Source organism: Hypanus sabinus, chromosome 6, assembly GCF_030144855.1.
Source record: "Hypanus sabinus isolate sHypSab1 chromosome 6, sHypSab1.hap1, whole genome shotgun sequence".
NCBI classification, from domain to species: domain Eukaryota; kingdom Metazoa; phylum Chordata; class Chondrichthyes; order Myliobatiformes; family Dasyatidae; genus Hypanus; species Hypanus sabinus.
In genome coordinates, this window is record NC_082711.1 from 29,553,165 (window position 1) to 29,566,604 (window position 13,440).

The 13,440-nt window shown below is 37.8% G+C and overlaps 1 protein-coding gene across 4 annotated transcripts in view; it reads left to right on the top strand.

Moving 5' to 3' along the window:
- Positions 1–13,440, top strand: part of dync2i1 (dynein 2 intermediate chain 1) — an 88,828-nt gene that overhangs the window by 55,349 nt on the left and 20,039 nt on the right. For all 4 annotated transcript variants that reach the window (XM_059971883.1, XM_059971882.1, XM_059971885.1 and 1 more), the window contains 5 exons: positions 163–292; positions 779–951; positions 2,117–2,279; positions 4,116–4,226; positions 5,304–5,365. In XM_059971883.1, the coding sequence (XP_059827866.1) occupies positions 163–292; positions 779–951; positions 2,117–2,279; positions 4,116–4,226; positions 5,304–5,365 (639 nt within the window). The remainder of the gene's footprint in view (positions 1–162; positions 293–778; positions 952–2,116; positions 2,280–4,115; positions 4,227–5,303; positions 5,366–13,440) is intronic.

Sequence of the window (13,440 nt, forward strand, 5' to 3'; positions counted from 1 at the left end):
CTATAAAGATCTGTCATGGGTTCTTATGTGTAATGCTTGAACACAGGCCCAAGTACTACTGAAATGAATTCTGAGTTCAAATTATTACTATATAGACCTACTAATGAAAAAGTTATCATTTTTATGTGACTGGGATGACTAATCACTCTAACACTATGGCAGGTAATTGCGGTGTTGCTTGAAGAAGATCAAGCAGAGGACCAAGCCAGCAGTAACATTCAATCAAAAGCAGCCAGTTTGTCAGTCAGTGACAGATGCTCTCAGCTGAATACAAACTTGCCTTTTTTACATGGTAATAAATAATTTGAAAATGTTACAGTATATATTGTATTAACATATTCATTGACTTTGCTGCACACTTTGCTTATCAGTGCAACTTATTTTCCTAGAAATTTTGCTTTGCAATCTTTTTCAGTACAATACCTTGACTTTGAAATGCATGTATATATTATTCATTTGAATCTTGCTTTGGCGCTCATGCTCCAATACAAGTCCTTGCCGAGTTGTTGTTATTATTCAATTGTCAGTTTCACATTAAGCTTGTCTGGTAACACTGTCCATGTCACAAAGTCTTTCCAGTTTTATGCCTGGCAAGTGTTCAGTCCTCAAGCAACAATATCGCATTTTACCTTGCATTGAATTATTAAAAATAATCTGTTGGGGCCAAGTCTCCTGAAAGAGCTACATCACTAAAATTTTATAGATTATGTACAGCCGTTCTACAAATATGGCAATATTATAGTTTCAGTGGTTAGCATATGTATTTGTGTTTTTGTAGGTCGAGAGGTGTTATCCTTATATTTCTCACGGGTTCAAAGGCAAACACTGCTTTCAGTTCACAGTCTTCCTAAAGAGTCTGCAATGGTTCAAGTCGCCAACTGTTGCATAATCTGTGTTTGGAATATTTGGGAACCATCATTTCCTCAGAAAGTCCTTATCTGTGAATCAGAGGTTTGTGAAAACTTAATTGCTTTTATTTGGATAATTTTCTGTAACTGATTCATTGACATTTTACACAATTTATGAGGCAAATAGAAGCCCACATTCAGACCAGTATGAAGTTTTTCTGAGCTACGTGGATTCTCATTTCTTTAAGCAGTGAATTATCAGAGATGTTAAATATATAAAATACATTTTTCTCAGTTTATCTCTTTTACTCTCTTCCTTAGTACATATTTTCCCTTCTCCATTTGACATTAAATTGAATTGTCATTAAATTCACCATTCTGAATTACCCACCATTCCATTATCTATTTTTCTATCAATCATTGTCCCAGATGCTCTATTATTCAAGCTTCTTTGTTATTTAGTTGTCCTTCCTGAAATTTACCAGACATTTTTGAGGTAGTGCAGTCGGGCGAAACGTCTCAATTAACTGGGCATGAAAAACCCTTCTCCAGCAAATTCTGGCAAATAGTTGGAGACAAATAAATTCATTTTTATATCATATTATGTCTTATCCAGACAATCATTAAAATTTTTATCAGTATTTGATTTTAGCTTCCTATTTCTGAGTGCTTGGATTGTCAAGGTGTGAACAGCTATGCACCACATGCTGTTAGTATATATGTGTAGTTGATTGGGTGGCATAGAAATGATGGGCTGAAGACCTGTTTCTGTGTTGTTTGATTCCATGATACTGTAGTGAGTTCGTTTATTTAGTTGCAATGAAGTTTCAGCACAATATTTCCAAGTTAGAATATTGTGTAACTTGAAGGGGAAGTTAGTGAAGTCACAGTTATCATGGGCATAGAGTAATTTCACCATGTGGACTGCAGCAGCTGAGTAATACACTTCATCATCAACTTCAAAGGGTAATTAAGGATGGGCCAGCAATGCTTACATTTACAAATGAATCCTTAAAAAAATGAAATCCTTACTTACTTTTAACAAGGCTTAAGTTGTTCACTTCCTGCTCAGTTTGAAAAATGAAATCCTTGAAAAAAATCAGCAAATGTTCCAGCATTGACAGATATTACATTCTGCAAGGTTATTCTGCTTGTCACTATCCCAATTACAGTTTACTTACTCTCTGTTTTCTAATGTTTTAAACCAAAGTGACCATATTGATAGCTGTTGAATAAAGGAAATGCTGACGTATACCATTCCACAACAGGTGCAATCTTGTTGCTTTGGCCCAGGTAATGTGTTATCTGTGTTTGCTGGAACAGCAGATGGTTCAGTAGTGGCTTGGGATCTTCGGGAATGTTCCAGTATCCACCACAATCTTCAGATTGGAGGACAGGAATGGACACTCAGATTACCAACTTTCACCACTGGTAAGTCAAATATCCAACAGAGATTAAAATAGGGCTAATGGAAGGTAAAAAAAAAAAATTGGTAGAGAAATAAGGTTACATGAATGTAATATAGATTACATGAATGTTTCTTTGTTAAGATTCCATATGAAAGACTGGTAGCTAAAATTAATGGTCATGGATCTGAAGTCAAATAACTGGATTATGAACTAGCAAGGAAATTGGTGTCGTAGATATATATTCAAATTGGAAAGAACGGACCAGTGATTTCCTGAATGAGCTAAAATTTTGACTGTTCTTCAGAAATATCAGCACAATTGGTGCTTAAGCAATTGGGAAAAAATTGGAGAAAAAAGGGTAGATGGGGCTATAAAATCACAAGGAAACAGTATGTTAAGTGAATGAACAAAGTTAATTAGGTGCTTAATGGTTGCTGCAGTCTGGGAGGTTGAAGGGTTTGTTTCTCAGCAAAGCTTTATAGAAAAAGATGTGCAGGATTTTAATCAATATGTAGATCTTGCTAAAATATATTTTAAATGTACCAAATGTAATCAGAAAGTTATGTACAATGTTGTTCACAGAATCAACATGAAAAAGAGATGTGATGGACACTCACCTATAGTATCAGTGCAAAGTGTTTTCAAGTTTGCAAAGTAAATCTGAAGTCTGGTGTAGCCTAGCTCAGAGTCAACTAGTAATCAAATATGGAAAAATGCAGCACTGAAACCAGCCTTTTGGCCTGCAATAGTTATAATGAGCATGATGCCAAATTAAACTGAATCTCTTCTGCCTGCACATGATCCATATCCCTCCATTTCTTGCAAATTCATATGTCTATCTAAAAACCTCTTAAGCTGTTATATCTGTTTCTACCACTCACTATCCCTTACAATCTGTAGTATAAAATATAAATACAACGCTGTATAAAGAAAAATCCAGAATATGCTTGGGCCAGTCTACAATTGATTTAAGGATAGTTATTAAAAATACTGCTGCCATGCTTGTAACATGCTTGTAATTTTTGTGAGGACCTCTCAATATCTCACCATAATATAAGTGAAAACTCACCTGAAACGGTGTAAATGGGTATTACAGCAAGGTTTCTTCCAAATTTATGGTGGAAGATCAGGAGAATGTTGCTGAAATACTGCAGAACTACTTGCTGTTGAATGATGTTCAAATCTGTCAGAAAAAATTAAGGTAGTATGGCAGCTTAGTGAAACCTAAGCCTGAATTGTATTTCTGAGATACAAGTCTTGTGTGTATCTATTTCCAATCATTGTCATAGAATTAAACGAAGCATAAATAAATTTGGCAATATGTTAACAGTGAAAATTGTAGAGATAACAATCACTCTCCATTATGATACTTGTTAAAGATGTCAGACTTCTCATGAAGGTTAATTATTTTTGCTTTGTTCTCAAAATGGGAAAGTTGGGAGGAGGCTCACATAGAAGATGAACAGTGGTGTGAACCAGATCTCCTGCTTCTGTAGTATAGACTTAATGTAATGTATATTTCCTGATGATGAATGGATTTTAACAAGAGCCAACATGCTGCCCCCTGCGTATTTCTCCTCCAGACACTAAAGTTTAAAAATAAGCAGATTAGTAGCTAAAGCCAAGATGAGAACAGAAATTAGGTTTTGCAAGTGTGTATTGCTGAGTTCATATTCAGAGATATAACAGGGGAAAAGTTCATATGGCATGCAGCTTTGATAAAACCTGGCCCATATGACATAATAATGTGCAATCAGCCAAAACATTAAAATGGTACAGGTGATGTTATGTCATTATGTCATGAAGGAACTGTGGAAAAAAAATCTTAGACTGTTATTTAAGTGAACTTTCCTTTCAGATGGAATTCTGACAGCTACAAATCACGCATGTGCAGTTAAGGCTATTGATCCAGTATCATCGGCTTCCTATGATGATTATGTTGGGCTTTCACTTTTGACATCCCAGCAAGGTAGGCTTTCACTTAGCAATGTAATCTTATCCTTTTTTTTGTGTTGGGTGTTTTCTTATGTTTTACCTGACAGTTATAATTTATTTATACAGAGTATAATATAATATATTTGAATATTTTTTAAATATTTCTAAGAATTCAAATCGTTATCTGTTAATGGTACTTTATGATCTTCCCCAGTCTTTGCCATATGAACATCATGTCAGACTTATACTGGCTATTTAATAATGGCCATCACCACTTGCAATGATGTAATTAGATTACTCCATTCCAAGCATTTAATATAGTGCCAGCTAAAAATGTTCTACCTCCATTTTCATCTTGCCAATTTCAGCATTCATGGGCAACATAGCTGACAATTTATCTCTGCCCAGAAATGAATCCTGTTTGGAGTTACAGAAGGAAATGCAAAATGACTGCTCTTACATTATTCTGTTTTCTTTAGATTGAACCCTTTGACAGTATGGCTGAGTCTCAACTTGACACGTTGTTATTTTTCCATGGCAAGGCTGAAATTGATGAGAAACTTTTTAATTTGCCATTTTGTCTAAAAAGGTTACTGAGATGCGTGCTTTTAATCCCTGATTTGTGCTGAATTAATCACAGCTGGGGTTCGTAAGAAGAGCTTCACAATTAACTTGTAGATCTGTATTAGAAAATTGATAAAGTAGATTATCAATACCCAAGCAATCGCATGTATCATTTTCACATAGGGGTTCTATGGTAATCCAAATATTCATGAATAGCAAATTACATGCTCTCTGTATTGAAATTACATTAATATGGCGGCAAAACTTTCCAAGATAAGAAAGAACTTATAAAACTTACCATGATCCCAGTGTCAAGATTAAACTGTCTAAATGATGCCCATTTCCAAGAAAATGGTCTCATACAAACATTACCAAAATGCTATCAACTCAGAGTATGCATTGGTAGACAGTGAGTAAAGGCCAGAGCAACACACATAAAATACTGGAGGAATTCAGTTTATTACATTTTGAAAATTATGAACTTCCTGGATAGTTTCTTTCTTGTTTCTCTGGATTAAATGAAGATTTTCTTTATTATCTATCGCAGGAAGTTCTGGACTAACATTTCAGTTGGCATCACTGGATGAAAGTGGTTTGGTTAATCTGTGGGTAAGCTTAAGACTTTACATAAATTTTTGAGTGTTTTGTATTTTATATTGAAATAATTGCGTACATAAGTCCATTCACAGTGAAGTTGCATGTTTCTATGTGTCTAACATAAGAACTATGTGCTGAGACCTCTTCTGTTCATTATCAGAAGACTTATGAAGAAACATAAAGAGGAAATTAAACTTGTATATTGCAATCATATAGAAATTAATGCAAATCTCAGAGTTCAGAAGAGCATTTATTCTTTGCCCAGTACATAAAATATACAACATATCTATGATGCCAAGAATATTACTATTATTATGAAAGATGTTTTTATCATTTTAAAGTTATTCCATGCTATTCATATTTGAATTGTATTTTTTGCAATTTAATATTTTATTAAAATACGTTTTTAATTTTTCAAACTATTGTAATGTGTGCAAATTCAAATCTGATTTTTGGGACATAAACTTTCAGAATTGATATCCTAAGTTTACCCTCCAAAATTTCTCATTTATTACCTTGATTCTTTGCTGGTACATGTGCTGCACTCTAAATTGTGTATGATATTTATATTCTTAAATAAATGGTTGGCCTTGCATTTACATTAGATATAAGAAGTATTTACCACCTTTGAAGTTTTCATGTTCTATTGTTTTACAACATTGAATCACAGTGGATTTAGTTTGGCTTTTTTGACACTGACCAACAGAAAAAGACTCTTTCATGTCAAAAGTGAAAACAGATCTTTACAAAGTTATCTCAATGAATTACAAATATAAAACACAAAACAATTGATTGCTTTAGTATTCACCCCCTTTAATATGACATACTAAATCATCACTAGTATAGCCAATTGGTTTTAGGAGTCACATAGTTTGTTAAACAGAGATCACCATGTGAAGTCAAGATGTTTAAAATGATTGTAGTAAAAATATACCTGAATCCAGAAGGTTCAGCTGCTGGTGAGTCAGTATCCTGGCAAAAACTACGCAATGAAGATAAAAGAACACTCCAAGCAACTCTGCAAAAAGATGATTGAAAAGCACAAGTCAGGAGCTGGATATAAGAAGATATCCAAATGACTGAATATGCCTTGGAGTATCGTTAAGTCAATCACCAAGAAATGGAAAGAATATGGCACAGCTGTAAATCTGCCTAGAGCAACCCATACTCAAAAACTGAGTAACCATGCAAGAAGAGGACTAGTGAGGGAGACCACCAAGAGACCTATGACATCTCTGGAGAAATTACAAGTTTCAATGGCTGAGATGGGAGTGACTGCGCATACAACAGTTTCCTGGGTGCTTCGCCAGCTGTAGCTTTATGGAAGAGTGCAAAAAGACAGCCACTGTTTTAAAAAAACTCACATGAAATCTTGGCGAGAGTTTGCCAGAAGGCATGTGGTCACCTGGAAGAAGATTCTATGGTCTGATGAAGCCAAAATTGAGCTTTTTGGCCATCAGACTAAATGCTATGCTTGGCATAAGCCAAACACCACGCATCATCAAAAAGATATCATCCCTACAGTGAAGCATGTGGTGGCTACATCAAGCTGTGGGGATGCTTCACTGTAGCAGGCCCTGGAACACCTGATGCAGTCTGCAAGAGAACTGCGACTTGGAAGAAGATTTGTTTCCCAGCAAGACAATAACCTAAAGCATAAAGCAAAAGCTACACAGGAATACTTAAAAACAACAAAGTTAATTTCCAGAGTGGCCAATTCAGAGTCTAGACCTCAATCCAATTATGAATTGGTGGCTGGATTTGAAAGGTTCTGTTCACTCACAATCCTCATTCAATCTGACAGAGTTTGAGCAGTTTTGTAAAGAAGAATGGGGAAAAATTGCATTACCCAGGTGTGTAAAACTGGTAGAGACCTCTCCACGCAGACTCAAGACTGTAATTGCTGCCAAAGGTGGATCTACTAAATACTGACTTGAAGGGGGTGAAAACTTATGCAATCAATTATTTTGTGATTTATATTTGTAATTAATTTCGATCACTTTGTAAAGATCTGTTTTCACTTTGACATGAAAGAGTCTTTTTCCGTTGATCAGTGTCAAAAAAGCCAAATTAAGTCCACTGTGATTCAATGTTGTAAAACAATAAAACATGAAAACTTCCAAGGGGTGAATACTTTTTATAGGCATTGTATGCTTTTACATTGGTAAAAAGAAAACAGGTGTTCTTTAAGCCAGTGGTTCCAAAATTTTTCTGGGTTACCTCCCCCTTGGTTCCCAGACCACATCTCCAGTGTCTGCCTCTCTCTTTCTGGCTATTACATGATAGCTATAAAGAATTTTGATATATGATGAGCAGTCAAAGGTTTCAAAGGTACTTTTAATGTCAGAGAAATGTATACAATATATATCCTGAAATGGTTTTTCTTTGCAACCATCCACGAAAACACAGGAATGCCCCCAAAGAATGAATGACAGTTAAATATTAGAACCCCAAAATCGCCCCCCCCCAGCTTCCCTCTTGCATGCGTAAGTGGCAGCAAGCAATGATCCCCTGTCCCCCCACCAACAAAAAATAACATTGGCACCCACCACTGAGCACCAAAGCGTGTGGCAAAGCAACAGCAAAGACAGAGACTTGCAATACCCCAAAGACTTATCGTTCACTCGATATTCAACATACCACAGGCTCTGTCTGTTACCAGGTTTGGATATCACCCAAGTGCGGAATGATTGGAACTGAAGCAGGTCAATAGTTCACAAACTTTAATACAAATGGTGCTAAAGGGAAAATAAAACAATAAATGCTAGGCCAAACAGGGCCATTAACTAAAACTCTCAAAAGGAAAATGAAGCCGATACTGCGGCTGAGAAGAACATCTAAACATTAAACGAATACCGCTAGTCTTCAGAGTCAGTTAACTTGAAAGTCCAATATCTCAGGGAAGGCCAATTGCAAAACAGCAGCAAAGCATTGCTATGCTCTGTCCAAGTCTCAACAAGCACTACGATAACAAATATGGAGTTAAATACTAACACGATTGAATAATAATTAGCTGACACGTGCAAATTCACAAGTGCAATTGCCGTATCTACTGCACTGCCGAATCTGTGGTTGTGACACTCTCTCTCCCTAATAAGGGAGAAAGAGGTGTCTCCATTCCACAGCAAGAGAGGAGACAACAAACAACTCGCTGGTTTACAATGAAAAGTCTGTTGCATCACTTCTCCAAGCTCAAAGATCTCAGGTCTCTGGGCACACAGACATAGATCTTCTGACTCCCACAACACACCAATCTGCTGCTGGGACACTGACCTTTGATCCGCCCTTCTCCAGTGCCACAATATCTCGGACCTCCAAAGGTGAGCTAAGCTCTTAGCCATGTCCTTGGCATGTTGAATAACTGCCAGTTGTGAAAACCCGAGAGCAGGCCCCATTCCCGCAAAGAACTGAAGTCAGTGTGTAACTCCAGGTCAGGGTCTTCAAAAGAGCCCTGAAAGGGAAAAATAAATATATTAATGATGGAAATAGAGCTGTTTCTGAAGCTGCAAGCAAAGGAGTTTGTGTTTAGTGCCATCTTGACTAATCTCTGAATTGAATGAAAGAAAATAAGGACTACAAATTCAAAGCAGTGAGAAATAATTGCAAAACATATTCAAATCTATTTAAAAGCAATAAAGAACATCTTGAGCTTTTTCCACAGTGCAGTATAGTGTTCATAGATTTCCTTCTGCAACCAAAAGTCTTGATATGATTCTTTTGAACCTCAGCTCAAAATCATTTTGTAGTGAGATCAGTTCTTTATCCATCCTTCCTGTTAATTCCTCATTACGTGTTCAGGAATGGATTTATTACCCAATCTGGAATTTCTGATCCTACAGTTTCTTTGTGACTTGTCTTTATGCAGCTCACCCAGATGGGTACAGTATTCTTGAAAAGCACCATCTGATATATTGCTTTCTCTTTTAATTCAGAGATCCTCAGAAACTGAAAAACATCGTGACAGCCAATGTTGAACTTAAATAGGGTTAACTTGGGCAGAAATGATTTTATTTAACATAGTGATAACTGTATTTAATGATTTGTGCACTTAGGTATCTTGTGACAAGATGTTGTCTAAATTGCACAGGGAATGGTAAATATGTTAGGTATAGCTTTGCTCAGGATAGTCATAACTGCATGATGGTGTCCTGACTTTGATGGTGCCCCATCTGTTGTACATGCAACAATGTGGGTGAGTGGAATATCCTTGTCTTAGAAAAATTGCTCAATAACCCAAAATATTTACTCCTACTATGTATTTATTTGTAATCCCTTTGCAAATAAGAACTCCTGAACCAAGCCTTCATGCTTAATGAAATGAACATAACCAAGAAGCAAAGCACCTTCACTCCATCTGCCAAAACTCAAATTTCCAGTGGCCAACCATTTTACCAACCTATCCCCATTCCCGCTCTAATGTGTCACTCCATGGTCTTCTGTTCTGCCACTTTGGGGCCACTTTTGGGGTGGAGGAGCGGCACTTCATGTTTAGTCTGAGCGGCCTCTGGCCTAATGGCATGACATTGATTTCTTGTTTTGGTAATCTTTATCTTTCTTTTTTTCCATTTCATCTCCTCCTTCTCTCTTCGTCTATTCCCCACTCTGTCTGCTTTCCCTTTCTTCTCATTAGCCTGTCACCTCCTGCTATGATCCTTCCTTTTCCCTTTCTCTCATGGTCCACTCTCCTGTCCTATCAGATTCCTCCTTCTCCAGCCCTTTTCCCCCCACCTTTAACTCTGATGTCTTCCCCCTTCCTTTCCAGTCCTGATGAAAAGTCTCGACTCAAAACATTTATTTCCATAGATACTGCCTGACCTACTGAGTTTCTCCAGCATTTTGTGTGTGTTGCCCTGGATTTCCAGCATCTGCAGAAATTAGTGTGTTTTTACAGTGCTTTCTGTTTCTGCAAATTTTCAAAGTGACTGAAAATAAGCCAAGTTTGCTTTAATTCTTTTCAAATGTTCAAGGAGCCTGGATGGTTTCATTGTCTCATTTGAAAGTAACTTTTTTTCACAACAGACACATTGGTTGTTGTTGGTTGTTTGGTGCAGCTATAATTCCATACCCTGCAGATACTATGCACATTTTTTGGTCTGCCTCTGCCATTTTCTTTATGGATTATTGTCCACAGCTAATCGCCTGTTGTTTAAGTTGTCTCTCAAGCACTTTGATCAATAAAGGAGAAAGTTATGACATCATCCTAACTCAGGCAAAACTGGACGCTCTGCCTGGAGGTACATAAAGTGGGGCAGCAATATCTCTAGCCGTGGGCTAGAGAAATGTGGTCAAGATCATTTGAAAGGGTAGATTCTGAACTTTATACCCTATTGAAGATGATGCTGTAATTCACAGGAAATGAGTCTCTGCAACTAGAATATGGGAATCATTATAGTTAACACTATACAGTAGTGAACAACAATAATGGGGGCATCAGGCCCATAAATAATATGACTTCTTTAGTCCAGATTTCTCCCAATATGCCAAATACAGAAGATTAACATTGCTTTTTAACAAACATAATGTGCTTCAAGCAAAGTCCAAGAGAACGGTGGGCTAGCGAGAGATGAGGTGATTATGTGATCATTGTAATCAGTTATGAGGCATGAACATTAAGTGCTTTCAATAAGTAATTAATTTCCTAAATGAAACCTGTTGTCCCACCACTGCCCCCCCTTGCTACCATGCACCCCCTCTGCCTTCTTTATCGGCCCCTTAGAAACCCCTACCACCTGCAGTGAGCTGATGTCGCCCACTTTGGGAACCACTGACTTAGACGGTGATGTTTGGAATGTGGTTATGGCAATCACACTCTGGATAAACTCCATTGTTATTTATATTTTGGAAAGTGTTTACACAAACCTCATTTAATTTTAGTTGAGGAAGCATATAATTTTAAAGAACAATTTTTCAGGTCATGAAATGTAAGGGAGCACTGTGGTGCAACATGTTGTGCCTCACATCACTAGTGACATGGATTCAATTTTGACTTCCAGTGATATCTGTGTGGAGTTTGCAGATTTGCCTTGTGACTATGTGGTTCCCTTTGGTGTTCCAGTTTCTTCCCATGTCCTGAAGTCATGGTAGGTCAATTGCCACTATAAATTGTTCGTTTTGCAGGGGTAGGTGAGAAATAGGGATACATGAGCATGAAGATTGGTCACAGAGAAATAATGAGGGAGAGGAGATTGAGGAGCTTGCTTTCGTGAGGTGGCATTGAGAGGGGATTTGACTTTTTCTTCACACAGGATGCTGGAAATATGGAAGCAGTGGGTGAAGTGATAGTTGATTCGAGTACACGCACAACACTGAAGTATCTAATTGATGTGGGAGGCTAGGGCCAAGTGCTAGAAAATAGGATTGGTGTAGATATGTACTTAATGGCTGGCATGGACACAGAGGGCTAAACTCGCCATTGCTTGCTTAAAGCTCAAAGAGCATTTATTATCAAAGTATGTATGCCATGTAAACCTTGAAATTCATCTCCTTACAGGCAGCTATAAAGCAAAGAAACCCAATAGAACCCATTAAAAAAAGAAGACAGTCCAGCACTCAATGTGCAGAAAATAAGACAAATCATTCAAACAATGAAAGTAATCCAATAACATTCAGAACTGAAGTTCATAAAAGCCAGCCACCACTGCGGCAGCTGGTCCTGGAGCCTGTTATTTGCAGCCAACGGCCTCAATTCAGTGCAGAGAAGAATACACCTTCCGGAGCAGTGAGCTGAAACACTGATCCATCCCTCGCCTCTGGCCCCAACACCCTAACCTTTTCAATCTTGCCTGGAGCTTAGATAGGCCAAACCTCAGGTTGTTCCTCACTCTCTGCTGCTTTGATTCGGCCCATACTTGACCTTTCCAATCTGGCCCGGTGCTTAAATCAGCTAAACAGCAGGTCATTCCTTGCTCTCAAAGCCCAGGCAGGACTGTCTTGATTCTGCCTTGCCTTGGTTTTGCCACTTCGAGTAACTCCAAGTCCGCTCCAGCAATGGCTAGACATTGGCTCGTTCCCCATTCTTGGGCTTGAGCCGGGCCTGGGCTATGACTGAACTCAATGGGACCAATGGTCTCTTTTCTGTTGGAAGGAAAAATATTTAAAAAATATGAGTATTATCTAATAGAATCCACTTATGCAAGATGAGTTGTTACATTAAATATGAAAAAGGAATTAGATAATTGTTTGAACAAGTGGAATATAAAATTGCACACAGATAGCAAGACCATCTAATTCATCTTACTGTGCCAACAATTTTACTGCCACTCATTGATTCTGATTTCAGATGAGCCAGCAATTTTCAGTACATAGCTGAAGTAGCCAATCTCATTTTACAAGCTGTCAGCAAATGTAAAAAGACTTTCTGATCATGGGAACATTGATCACATTGTCTAATATGTTTGCAGTCAAAATCACTGGTGCTGGTCAGGGAGTAAACCCTGAATGATTTTCACCATTCCAAGTCATTAAGTTAAATATTATCACCCTACATCCCCCTTAAATGGGTCATAGGTAGGATGGATACACTCAGTTGAGATTTGGGAAATGGAAGGCATGGGTCTGGGGTGAGAGTGGCAAGATTTGATACTAACTTGAGGGTCAACTTTTTTTATTACACAGAGATGATGTCTTTGTGAAGTGTGTTGATAGGGAAGATGCAGTGACAGCTTTTGGAGGACACCTGGACAGGTGGATGGATTATAATGGTTTGGAGGTTTATAGATTGGGCACTGGCAAATGGGCATTTTTGTGGGTCATCTCAGTTAGGCTGAGGGACCTGTTTTTATCTATTTTTATTTTATTGAGATACAGCATGGAGTAGGGTCTTACAGCTTATTTCATTCTAGACTAATCACAGGACAATTTATAATGACCAATTAACCTACCAACCGGTAGGTCTTTGGACTGTGGGAGTAAATTGGAGCACCCAGAGGAAACCCCCATGGTCACGGGGAGAACCTGCAGGCAGTGGTGGGAATTGAACCCTGGTCGCCTGTACTGTAAAGCAATGTGATAACCACTATGCTACCATGCCCCTAAGTTTCTGTGCTGTTTAACTCTGACTCTATAACCATTCATGACAAATGTTACTT